Source organism: Martes martes (assembly GCF_963455335.1).
Source record: "Martes martes genome assembly, chromosome: X".
NCBI lineage: Eukaryota > Metazoa > Chordata > Mammalia > Carnivora > Mustelidae > Martes > Martes martes.
In genome coordinates, this window is record NC_137897.1 from 34,972,710 (window position 1) to 34,985,761 (window position 13,052).

The window sequence follows — 13,052 nt, forward strand, 5'->3', positions numbered from 1 at the left end:
TCAAGATCTAGACCTAAGGAGATTTAAAGGAACAGTTCAGAGTGTCTTATGAAGAAAATCTCAGAGGGACCAAGTGAAATGGTATCTGATGAATTTCCTTTTTGTGTGTAAATCAGACAGGGTTCTGGAGGGAGGGTGTTGTCTTATGAAGCCTCACGGCCCTCTGGGGTGTAGAGAAACCCACGAGTGGTGCTGATGTGTCTTCTGGAAGGCATCGGAAGGCCCTACTGGGTGGAGTCCATTTTCCCATTTTTTCTCTTTGCTCTTACAACTCCTCCTCCTTACCTCCAGCTAAACTCTACCTGTCTGAAAGCTTTTGGGATTCCAATGGTAAACTCTGGAATAACAAGACTAAAACCAGTCTTGGTTTTAGCTACTATATATCCGGTATCTGCTGGTGTTTCCTGATCCCAGGCCCTCCGTACATTCCTGGAATTACTTCATCTTATAGTTGAGGAAACAGAGGGCAAGAAGTTATGAGTAAGACAGAGAAAATAAGGGGAATAAAAATGTTACAGATTTTAAATTCTTTATAATAAACAACTGATAGCACACTGGGTTTTCAAAGGGATGAAAGTCAATTAACTTGGGTACGTTTGAGGAGAGCATTGTTCTATCAGAGAAAACTATCCTATCATTCAGATCCATTCTTCTGAAGAATAATTCATCTGAGTCATGTTCATGCCATTCTGCTGGGGAAATCAGGTTATAAACAGGATGGAGGAGCCCAATTTCGTTAAAAAACAACAACAAATCACACACGACCTACCTCTGCATTGAGAGAAGCTTGGGAGAGTCTACGACAGAATGTTTTATAGGGCCGTTACTGAGGGAATGGGGTTGGGATTATTGTTAACTAAGTTTTTGATTTGTTTGGCTTTGGATCTTCCAATCTTCCCATAATAAGCAGTTATTACTTATGTAACGGAAAACAGTATGTCAATTACAATATCAAATAAGTACCAGGAAAAATAAACTTAAAAGAGAGACATTGCTTACGTGGAATAGGGTATGCAAACCGATCTGGGTGCTTTGTGATGAGGGTGTTTTTTATGTGTCTTCTCCCAACACCGTGCGCACCTATGTAATTTTTTAAAAAGAAGGTGAAATTGACAATTGTTAATACTCGCAGAATGTTTTGAAGAGGAGACTAAGAAAGCCACTTGTATAGTCAAGCTTACCTAATAAGACTAGTGTTTTCCTTTTGAATGCTGGCAGTTTTACTACTTCTTCATATGTAACAAGATCTAATTGATCAAACACTAAAACGCAAAGAGTTAGAAGAAAGGTAAATTTACAGGAGTATTTCATGTACATCAATGATAATTATACTGGCAGAACTAAAGTTATAGTAAAACCATGTCTTCAAAAAGTCTGAGTCCAACTTCTATCTGCAGCTTACATATAATTTTAGTCCGATAGCCTTTCAGGAGAAAATTCATTTTTAAGCCCATGAAAATGCACTTTAGAACCAGGGGCATCCAAAGATTATGTTGAGCACATGCATAAAAGTCCAAATTCTAAGAGATACTGCATATCTTGTCATGCGGTATCCAACAAGTCATACGAAGTCATTCAAAACCACATGCTGTTCATATTTCTGCAATTCTAAGAAACCAGCAATACTGAAAAGAAAAAGTCTGCAGACAGTGACCAACATGAATATAGCATGAATGCAACTAAAGTTAACCAAGAAAGAGGCCACTAGATTATCTCTAGGGATGGATGACAGATGCATGGACAGCTGGTCTTTGAGTTCATGGTTCTTTCTTTCAGCAGAGCTGCCGAAGGTAGCATGCTAGAGTCTTTCAAAGTCAAGTGCTGAAACTGTGATTTCACAAGCGTTCGCAATGAGCATCCCATAAGTTTTACTGTAATCCAGCTATCCATTAGATGGAAAGTCTTGGGTATCATAAGTAGGGGAACATGCTTCCCTGGGCCCCGAACTTTGTCAGCCCGTGTGCAGTAAGTCAGGATGGACAGAATGGAAAGAAGCATGAAGCAGAGTCTGAGCTCGGAAACCTTTGCAAAAGGAGAGTTCTTTGATCATTACAGACTGAGAAGAAATGCTCCCCAAAATAGTTTTTGGAAACCCGCCTCTTAACAAAACCATTACAAAAACCTTCCCAAGAGGATGACCATTCCTGGTGAAGTTCAAGGTAGTCCATTTGAAAATTCTCACAAGAAGGCTAAAATTGGGAGTCAACGTTTCCTGTAATAGTTTTCCTTGTGGTAATATCCAAATGTTGCCAGGCACACACTGAAATATCTTTTTAAAAGAAGGCTCGATAAAGCTCTAGATTTCAGAGAGGCTGAAATAAATTCAATACGATTGATTCCATGGTGCCATAAAGGGATCTGGGATGCTTCAGTCAATCACTAAGAGAAGCTTCTCCCTGAAACAATATGGCCAAATGCTTTTTTGGCTCTCAGCTCAGACAACATCTGTGATCTTCCCAGTAGCAAAGAACCTTAAATTGCAAAATAGGATACTCTCGAGTGCAACAGATCAGAGACAAACGAACAAAAGTATCATTCCCAGACTATGTATATATATAAAAAGAAATACCATGTGTTAAAATAAGGGTTAGTGCATGTTAATGGGTATCTGTGCCTTTGTTTCCTTTTGATAGCCTGATTCCAGAAAGGTTCACTCAACGTCTTTAATTCTGTAGCAACAGCTAAAAACCAAAAATGTTTTCTGTGTTTAGAATAGCAAAACCCCCCAAATCAAAGCGAACACGAAGTTCTGTGCGTGCTCGAGCTGGCTGGTCATGCTACGGTGATTACAGAGTGTAAGAGTTGTAAAAAGAAAAGCAGGAGTGCTTATGGCATCGGTTTTTATACCCATTGCCCTCTGAGTGAGGTTTCCATCGAGAAAAAGGATGCTTATGAAAGAGGTGCGTCAACAAGCTGATATATTCTAATATAGACAAATAAACCAGCATCTCTCAAAAGAGCAAGATGATGATGGCACAGGCTTTCGGAATGACATCCTACCCACTTACGACTTGCCATTTTTTTTTTTTAAACACACATGAGAATGAGTTAGAGATCAACGATCGACACCATGGACAAATGAACAGGTATGTTACACATTGGTATCTTAACCATAAACGAGTAGCATGAAAAGGTTACTCTGGTCTAAATGAAATCAGCACATGGGCATAGGATCGAGAAACAATAAGAGTATTTAAAAACAAGACATACAAGGAATATAAGGAGAACACTTAAAGGCTGAACTTTTAAAAGTTTTATGTTGTTTGCGGATTTTTTTTTTAAAGGACTGAATGAAAGGAAACCATCAAAAACAAAGAGGCATAGTCACTCAACAGGTTACTTACATGCACAGAGGCCATTGGGAGTAAGACAGCATGAAAAATGTACAGGGGTCATTGAAATATGGCTTTTAATATATTAGTAAAATAAAAGTATAATATGCACAAAAGAAACTTTACCATGCAATATTCTAAACACGAGGCAAATAAATCACATTAAGAACCAAACTCATTTTAATAAAAATCCAACAATATCCTTAAATAAGAGCCAGTGGGTTTTTATTTACTAGCAACATGCACGGAAATCTGGTTTGGGAATAGTTACAAGACACCTTCCTCAAGGAGTGTAGGTGTGGAAGCCTTTTGTTTTTCAGTTTGTACCTTCCTGTACTGTTTGCAATTTCAAATCACAGGTGCCTATTACTTTTATTTAAAAAAAAAGCCAACAGGGCAGTGAGATGATGGACCACTCTTTGTTGTCTTAAGAGTTCTCTGTATTGAAGAGAAAAAAGTAATAGATTTTTAAAAAACTACTCAACTACTAATTTGTGGTATTACGCATCATTTAAGCATGCCTATGAATGGTACTGTAGAAACCCTCTGGGTTCATGTGTACGTATATAAATGGACTATCTCAGGATATTGAAATACCACCGCTCAGGGCTCTAACAGTTAAAAAAAATGAATTAATGAAGACTGTTTTTCCCCTCAAGTTTATGTTAGCAACTTGATCTTGAAACTGATTTTGGAAGTCCTAGGGCTGAGGAATCTCAATGCCTCAAGAGTATAGATCTAGCAGCCTGACAATGCTTTTTGCATCAAATTTATGTGGCTAAACATCTTTTACGTGTTGCAGAAAATGTATTTGCTGTAAACACTACACACACCATAATCAAATCTATTCCCAAGGCTTCAGAAATACTTGCTGGCATAGTTTGCTCATATTATCCTCATTTCCTGGTAAGCTACTCAATATTCATGACACTTTTATGTGTTTAGGTAAGTATTTTCTAGTTGAATCTGTTCCATAAATAAGCCTTTAGTATCGATTCCTTGTCTCATTTGGAAAAACTATTAAGTATATTCAAATATTGTAAAAACCTCCCATTAGGAAAGGCCTGGCACACTGGTAATTCAGGGCTGGGCATGCACTCAATGGCCTGCAGCTCCTGGGCCGTGGTCATGTTTGGGTGCATGGGCTGGGTGCACGAACAGAGCAGAGGGACGCTGGGTCCTAGGGAACGAGTGTCCAGCCGAAAGGGACATCGACAACCCAGTGGCGCTACGGGTGAAAGGGGGCCTAGTGTCGCCACGTTTCTATTTTATTTCAAGGCAAGGCAGAAACCCAGATTTTTATGTTAAATATCTGATTTTCAAATGTGATATCTGGTTATAATTCTTTCAAATGCCACGTGTGGGGAAAACAAAACTAATTTGTTGGTCATATCCAGCTGATAGACTGGCATTTTATAATGTGAGATGTAGGCGACACAGCTTGAACAGAATTCTGCTTTAGCTACACATGGGGACTGTCCTGGTGACAGAAATGGGAACAATTCTAGTATCATCGTTCCTACCAGTTCTAGATATTGACAAAGTTCCCATCTTTCATTTTCACTACAAATGTAAGCAGCCTCACTCTCACAATTTGATGAGAAGATTTGGATCTTGCCATCAATATATGCTGAATTACCAAAGATCTGAAGCAGGAACCAAGACATACAGCCCTTATTTGGATTCACTGTGGACTGTGGGAAGATCCCACCCCCCCCGCCCCGTACTGGAAAATCAACTTCTGAAAAAGCCAGAACGATCCTTCAGAAATATAGTTTGATTTGTGGCCCAGGAGCCCATTTGGCTAGTTCTTGGCATTAAAGAATATGATGAACTTTGAAAGTTCTCATAGCACCCGCCATACTGACGGAGTTCGGTAGTATGTTTCTCTCTTTCACGTCGGTCCCTTATATAGGCCACGCCGCGTGTTCGGATGGCCTTCCATCGTGGCTCGAAGCAGAAGAGCTGATAAAATACCTGACTTCTCTTTCCTGACAACTTCATCTCTTGTCAACTAAAGGTGCCCACTAAGTGAATGGTTCTTCTGGACTGTGTCATGAACAAAATGGAAGGGTTGCTCAGTGAAGGGGAAGGAGACTGAAAAGGTGGCAAGAGAAGGGCCTTGCCAGGCAGCATGCTTCAGAAAGTCCAAGAAAAAAGCTGGACACCTTCTCCGGAGCAGAAACACCAATAGGAGAGCTCGTGAGGCTTGATTTGGGGTGGGGGTGGGGGGTGCTGATTTTCTGACAAAATTCTTGAGTGAACGTGTCAACGGTTTCTTTGTCAGAATGGAGAGACTCTAGTTTTTTAATCAACTGGCTTATTCTCCCTCACAGCTGAATTAAAGAATATTGGCCAGTTAAATACTTATGTCTACATGCCCTCCATTAGAAGAGTATCAGGCTAGTGATGGATTAACAACCTTAGTCAGCCACCAATTTGCTTTGCTTTCTAGGTTCAAATGATAATGTCAGCTATAGCTATACAGCATTTAAAATTATAAAAATGATAAGGTTTTATATGTATGTGTGTATATATATATATATATATATATATGCATATATACATATAAAATGTCAACACATCTTGTGAGCCTGTTAGAAGCTGATGGAAATGAAGATGAGTTGGCAGGAACCACTGACATTTGGTGTTAAATGACATTCTGCTGACATTACGGTGAACGTCTTCAGAAAGTACTACTTGAGCATTTACAATTAACAGTCGCTAAATTATGTTTAATCTGCCTTAAATATTTCTTCCCTTTATAAAACAGAACCAAAAAATAAGCCATCATCAGACTAGTACTCTGTGGTGGTACAGAATCAGAAAGGATATATTTTATTGGAATTAAAAATGGGGTAGAGTGTGGCCGACATGAAGGGAACAACTCATCGTTTAGCTGAACCATTTGAAATGAACCCCTGTGGCCACTCACACTCATCCCATGTGATGCAGTATTTCAAAATGCATACTTTCACTTGCTGAAGAAACGAATAATCCAGGGGCGCCTGGGTGGCTCAGTGGGTTAAGCCTCTGCCTTCGCCTCAGGTCATGATCTCAGGGTCCTGGAATTGAGCCCCGCATCGGGCTCTCTGCTCAGTGGGGAGCCTGCTCCCCCCCCCACCCACTGCCTGCCTCTCTGCCTACTTGGGTTCTCTGTCCATCAAATAAATAAATAAAATCTTCAAAAAAAAAGAAATTGAGCAATTCAGAGTTTGTGAATAATTTTCCCTGGTGGATGATAATGACGTGTTCTAACATTCTACAGACAGAAGTGTGTTTTATATTTGTCAGAAACATTATACTGTCAAATTGGGTATGCATGACTGCATTCATCCAATTTTTTTTTTTTTTTGGCCACATGTCTGAATTTTGGAGTCATTTCTGAAACCTTGGGAACTAATCTAATGCCAATATTGGGGCTTGCAATTCCTCAGAACAAGTCCCTTATAGAAAGGGGTCCTACTGAGAAGTTACTGAAAATAAGTCAATCCCAGCCTCTGTATCAGCATGCACTTCCTTTAGCTTAACTTACATCCTGTGAGTCTTCTGGGAATTCTACGGCAAGGACGGACCATGCTTTTTTGGCATTACAAGCGAATATTTTGACTCGGGTTGAACGCAAGTTTTCATATAGACAAACAGCGCGAAGGGAAGGCCGAGATTGTGCTTTTGGTCTTTTAGGAGCCAGGAAATAACTGGCAGGGTAGGGGAAAGACAACTAGTCACAGGAACCGACCAATTGCCCTTAGTATCCAACGGCATCTGTGCTCCTTCGGCCCAATCGCCAGGCCCTTTGTGGCACGGCTCTGTGAAGAGCGTCCCTCCGCCCTTAGCAATGTGCCACAGGGCGGTGTCCAAGGGCTAGAGAGGAGGCAGGAGGGAGGATATTAGCTCAAGATCACTCTCAGCAAGGAGGCAAGGGTCCTGGTGACTCCACAAACCCTCAAGCTCTCATTTCTCAGGGGAGGACTGAACATACTGGGTCCTTTTAGTTCCAGAGAAGACTATTTCCAAATAGCACTGTCTTCCTATGAAGCAGAGCTCTGTCAAAGAGCTGGCAAATGACTGACATCAGAGTTGCAGGTAAGGGTTTCGTGCAGTTTGGCAGGCTGATGAGGACCTCGTCGGGTGGGATTTTTGGGTGAGGACTCAGAAGACCGAACTGAGATGTGAGCTCTACCTCCATCTTTGCCAGGTTCACTCGGCCTCAGCCACACTCGTATGTTTCCCTACCTGCATTGTGCTTTGCCAAGTATTTATCTTTGTACTGCTTCTTCTTCTTGCCGAACCAAGTACAGCTGGCCTGCTGCTCCTGTTTGGTTTTCTCCATGGCGATGCAAGCGACTCGCCTAGCAGAGAGAGAGCGAGCGAGAGAGAGAGAGAGAGAATCTCTTGTAAAGTTGTATACTGACAAAAATCATTCATTTGAAGACTTGCTATATGCCTGCATGAACATACTCCTCACAGACCTTTCAAGGTAAAGCTTGCTCTTTGGTTTTCACAACAACTTCCTGGAGATGTTTTAAAAACACAGGCTTATAATAAAATGACATCGCATTCCCGGGGCACCTGCTAACGGATAACACAGCCAGCAACCTAAACTCATGGCCGTGGCACGTGGTGGAAGTGTGTGGGATTTTGAGCTCAGTCTGGTTAGACTCCTGGCTCTATCACTCATGACCTTGGGGCCAATTTAGTGTTAGGTGCTTTCCTAGGAAACATACATTTATTAACTCTTTGATCTTTTTAACAACACATGAAATCGTGTCACCACTTTACAGATGAGGGGATCAAAGGACTAAGAGGTTCAGTAATTTGCTCCAAATCACACAGCTTAGGTGGGAGAGTGAGGTCGGTCTGACAACAGAGCCCATGCACTTGGCCAGGACATTTTGTTGGCAAGTTTTCATAGCCTCTTGGATGGCTGTCACAAAGGATTAGAACAGAAAAATGTAAATAATGTCCCCAGCACAGTGGTAGGCAAGGTAGATGCTTAATAAACGTTCCTATAACTACACAGCAATTCTAGTCTAGGGAAAAACATGAATTAAATCCACAGAATTATAATCAGAGAATTTTAATTTTCTCCTATGTGATTGCAGTATTCAGCAAAAATGTTATTAAAAAGCTCCCCCCCTTAGGTTTAATCTAAGAAAATATTTGCCTTTCAGGATATTTCCACAGGTGGTTTTTGCTTAATGATTTTGCTTGTGGGCCAACCAGGGGTCCCTGAGTGAGCCACATACAAGGAGAATCCAAAACCACCATCAGAATGACAAGCGATCTTCCAGTGAGGTTGTATGGATTTACACCCCCACCAGCGGTGTGTGAGAGTACCTGCTGTTCCACTTCTTTGTCTACTCTTGGTAATATCAGTCTTTAATTTTAGCCACCACAGTGGGCAAGTAATGGAATCAGGCTGTGCTTTGAGTTTGCATTTCACGGATTATTAATGAGATTGAGAACCTTTTCACAGGTTTATTGGATTTCTTCTTCTGTACAGTGTTTAAGTCTTTCGGCCATTTTCCTTTTCTAGTTGTCTTTTTCTCATTGATTTGTTGGAATTCTCTATGTGGTCTGGATATTATACCCCTGGGGGTTATACATGTGGCAAATGCCTTCTTCCATTTTGTGGTCTGCCTGTTTACTCTTCCTATGGTATCTTTTGATGAATATAACTTAGTTTAAGTCAAATTCAGCCATCTTTCCCTTTTTTTTTGTATGTTAAGAAATCCTTCCTTGTTCCTGAAGACATTCTTCAATATTACTTTCTCAAGGGTTTATAGTTTGGGCTTTCGTATTTTGGCCTTTAATACACTAGAACTGATTTTTGTATATGGTGTGAAATTAGGGGCCCAATTTCTTTGTCTTTTTCCCTAATGGATACTCACTTGTTTCAGCATGACTTATGGAAAAGACTATCCATTCCTCACTGGTGATTATTTATGTATGGGAGTGTTTTGGGATTCTCTTCAGTTAGTCTATTTGAACATCTCTATGCCCATATCTTATTATCTTAATGACTACAGCTTTATGGTAAGTATTGGTATCTGGTGGAGCAAGGCTTCCCTCCTTATTCTTCTAGAAGAACATCTTGGTTATTCCTGATTCTGTGCATTTCCATGAAAACTTTAAAATTAGCTTGTCAATTTCAAAAACAATTAAGATTGCATGGAATCTATCAATCAATCTGGGAGGGAGACATCTTTACAACACTGAGTCTTCCAGTCCATGAATACAGTATATCTCCATTTCTTTACGTATTCTTTAATGTCACAATAAATGTTAACATTTTTCCTTTGTCTTGAACATCTTTGTTAGATTTGCTCCTAGCTTGTTGATTAAAAAAAAGAGGTTATACAAATGGGGCTTAAAAATTTTTTCGTAATTTTAGAAATTTTCAAACATAGACAAGAGTAGAAAGTAATGAACCTCAAATACCTACAACCCAGCTTTAACATTTACTAACTCCTGGCTTGTACTGTTTACTTATGCACCCTGGATTATTCTGAAACAAATCCAAGTTTGTATCATTCCCTCCTTAAATATTCTTAAATTTCTCTTAAATCTATAGGTTCCCTCTCTCCTTTTCCTTCTCATGATTTATTTGCTATAAAAACTGGTTGGTTGTCTTATAGTTTCCAATTCTGGATTTTTCTGATTTCATCCCTGTGGTATCTTTAGTAAGTCCCCATCTTTTGCATTTCCTCCAAATAGGTAGTTAGATCTAGAGGTCTCATCAAATTTAATTTTTTTTTCAAGATACTTTATAGTATTAAGGTGATACAGGTGGTGTTATGTATGGTATGTAAAAAAAATTTCTATTTTCTCAGGGCACCTGAGTTGCTTGGTAGGTTGAGTGTCCGACTCATGATTTCTGCTCAGGTCATGATCTTGGGGTCCTGGGATCGAGCCCCATGTCAGGCTCCCTGCTTCTCCCTCTCCCCTTGCTTGTGCATGCAAGTGCTTTCTCTCTTAAATGAATAAATAAATCTTTAAAACTTTATTTTCTCTTTTCTTGCTGGTAAATAGAAATTGATTTTTGTATATTGATTTTATACCAACCATCTTGCTGAATTTTCATATTAATTCTAATGGTTTACCTATAGATTCCTTTGAATTTCTACACACAGAAATGTATCACCAGCAGTATTTTTTTCCTTTCCAGTAGTGTTTGCTGTAGGTTTATTGTAGATGCTCTCAATTAGGTTAAGGAAGTCCCTTCATTTGTGAGGGTTTTAATCATGAGAGGATTTTAAATTCTATCAAGTGCTTTCCCTGCATCTACAGATAGAACCATGTGGATTTTCTTTAGTCCGTTAATGCAGTGGATTGGCTTGATTGGTTTTCAAATGTTGAACCAGCTGTACATTCCCAGTGCAGACTCCACTGGGTCAAGATGTATTATCCTTGTTTTATATTGCTGGATTTAGTTTGCTAATATTTTGCTGAGGACTTCTACATCTGTGTTCATGAGGAAGTCTCCTCTGTAGTTTTCTTGAATTGCCTTTTGTGAATTTTGGTATCAGGGTAATGCTGGCATCACGAAATGAGTTGAGAACGGTTCTTTCTCCTCCAAGTCTCTTATTTTCTCTTGTTCATTGAGGTTTTTTTTAAATTCTTTTATTTTTTGGTTAGGAGGAAGACATTTATTGGGAAATACTGTGAATGCTCAGCAACAGCATCAAAGTCAGTCTCCGCATATTACCTAAGTGGCACACAGAGGAGGCTGATGAAGCCTTCGCTTTGGGGATTCTTCCAGCACAAGCCAATCCGTGCTGTAGCCATAACTACGGCTTCTGTGAGGCACAGGATCTTTGGAAGCATAAATAAAGCTGAGGACTTTTTGACAGGTTAAAAGAGACAAAATCCTGACTCCGTAGAGCTCATGGTACAGTCTATAGACTATCTTACAACCCATGTTTTTAAGCTTAAGGAATAAAAGTAAAAAGCTCCCAGTAAAAATCTGTGGTGTGGCTATATGGGATGCAGTGACAGAGGAACAAAACCAGTCTTCACCAGCCACTCAGGAAATCACTGCTATTTCTTTTAGCTCAGTAAGTGCAGGAAAACTGTGGTAGGATTTAGGTCAACCTGGAGGGAAATTTCAAACACATGCTTACCATTTTTATTGCTCACTTGGATGAGGGTCTGGTAGACAAGGGGAGGGATGACACATTCAGGGACTCAAAATATATCAAAGGACTTAACTGGTGTGCCTCATCAAGCACAGTGAGATTTAACAAGCATAAAGAAGGCATCTGGGTCCACAAACGATTGATTTCTCATTGACGGGATGTGAAAAATGTCACTTGGTAGGAACACCCATGAACAAAGATTCTGGGTCTGGCTGATAATAGTATTGTTTCAAGTCTTTCTCACTGCTGGGAATGCCTTCTTCTACCTCCAATGTCTGACTCAGGCCTCTAGGCACATGGTGCCCAGTGGGCCCCTTCCTCATCAGCCCAGCTAGAATCCCTTTCTCCCTCTTCAGTTTTTGTACCTTTATTGAGTTTGTTTTTTTTTTTTTCATCATAAGCTGAACATGTTTGAAGTGTACAGTTTCGTCGCTTGTGCTGTTCGTGTACATTCTTCCCTCTCTCCTCCGGATCCCCAGGCCAACCGATGTCAGTATAGTTTTCTGGAATTTCATATAAATAGAATCATGCAGTATATTTTCTCTCTCTTTTTTCTGCCTGGAAACTCAGCAGAATGATTTTGAGTTCTATGCATATTGTGGGTGTCAGCAGTTCATTCCATCATTTGTTCATGTGTTTACCTGTTGGTGAAAACTTTTGAAAAATTTTAGCCTTTCTAAAAGGTGTGTGGCCACTGAGGTTTGGTTATTACGTGTTTTGTCCTTGGCAGTTCCTTCTGGTTCTTCTTCAAATCTGCCATGCCATTAACAGTTTCCCTGTTCTCTAAAGATATTTTTCAAGATTTTTGATTTTAAAATATAGGCACAGTTGTTTAAAAACCCTGCCTCCTGATTCTCCTGCATCACGTGGGACTGGCTTTGTTTCCGCTGCCTGTCATTTCAGCAGGGCCTCTGTTGGGTCTAGTAGGCAGGTCCTAATTGTTTTCTTCTGTGACTGTGGGTTTTTTTTTTTTTCTGACTTGTTGGTCACTGCCCTAGTAAAAGTTTATGTTGGGGTGATAGTGGTGAGGAAGGGCTCTAGGATGAGGCCTAGCATTAAGTGTTCTCCACCAGAGACTTTTTTTTTCTGTAACAGATATAGGGAACTACTATTAGTGAAAAAGAGGCCTCAAATTGAGTGTAAGGTTGGAAACCCCTGGCAGTCCCCGGCGATGTCTGTTTGAGCACAGAGCTATTCAAGGTGGACCAGCAGCCACGATTTTTTCAGGGAAACTTTGTTTTCCTTTTATTCGTGTCTTCGGCTTTGCTCAGTGACAAGGCAGCCTTCTCTCCAGTCCCCAGATGTTGGAGGGCAGCAAGGGAACACTTCTCTGCTTGCTTTTAACCTGAGGGCAGAGCCTCTGCAGGCCTGACAATGGGGGAGCAGGTCTCCTAACAGATCCCCTGCTTGTACAGGCGTTAGGTCTTAACCTTGGTTCTCTGGCAGAAAAGTTTTCAGTAACAGACATGTCCTCTTGGCAATATGGGCCAATTCACTGCTCTATTTTCTATCACTCTGATTAATGGCTTTCATATAAAAACTCGTCACTGAGTTGCCCGATGCCTTTTTGGCTACTTAA

General features: G+C 40.3%; 1 protein-coding gene across 2 annotated transcripts in view; it reads right to left on the reverse strand.

Moving 5' to 3' along the window:
• CASK (calcium/calmodulin dependent serine protein kinase) overlaps positions 1 to 13,052 on the reverse strand; it is a 342,806-nt gene that overhangs the window by 10,279 nt on the left and 319,475 nt on the right. For both annotated transcript variants that reach the window (XM_080794824.1, XM_080794823.1), the window contains 3 exons: positions 7,569 to 7,684; positions 1,182 to 1,262; positions 1,000 to 1,080 (listed from right to left, as the gene is read on the reverse strand). In XM_080794824.1, the coding sequence (XP_080650950.1) occupies positions 1,000 to 1,080; positions 1,182 to 1,262; positions 7,569 to 7,684 (278 nt within the window). The remainder of the gene's footprint in view (positions 1 to 999; positions 1,081 to 1,181; positions 1,263 to 7,568; positions 7,685 to 13,052) is intronic.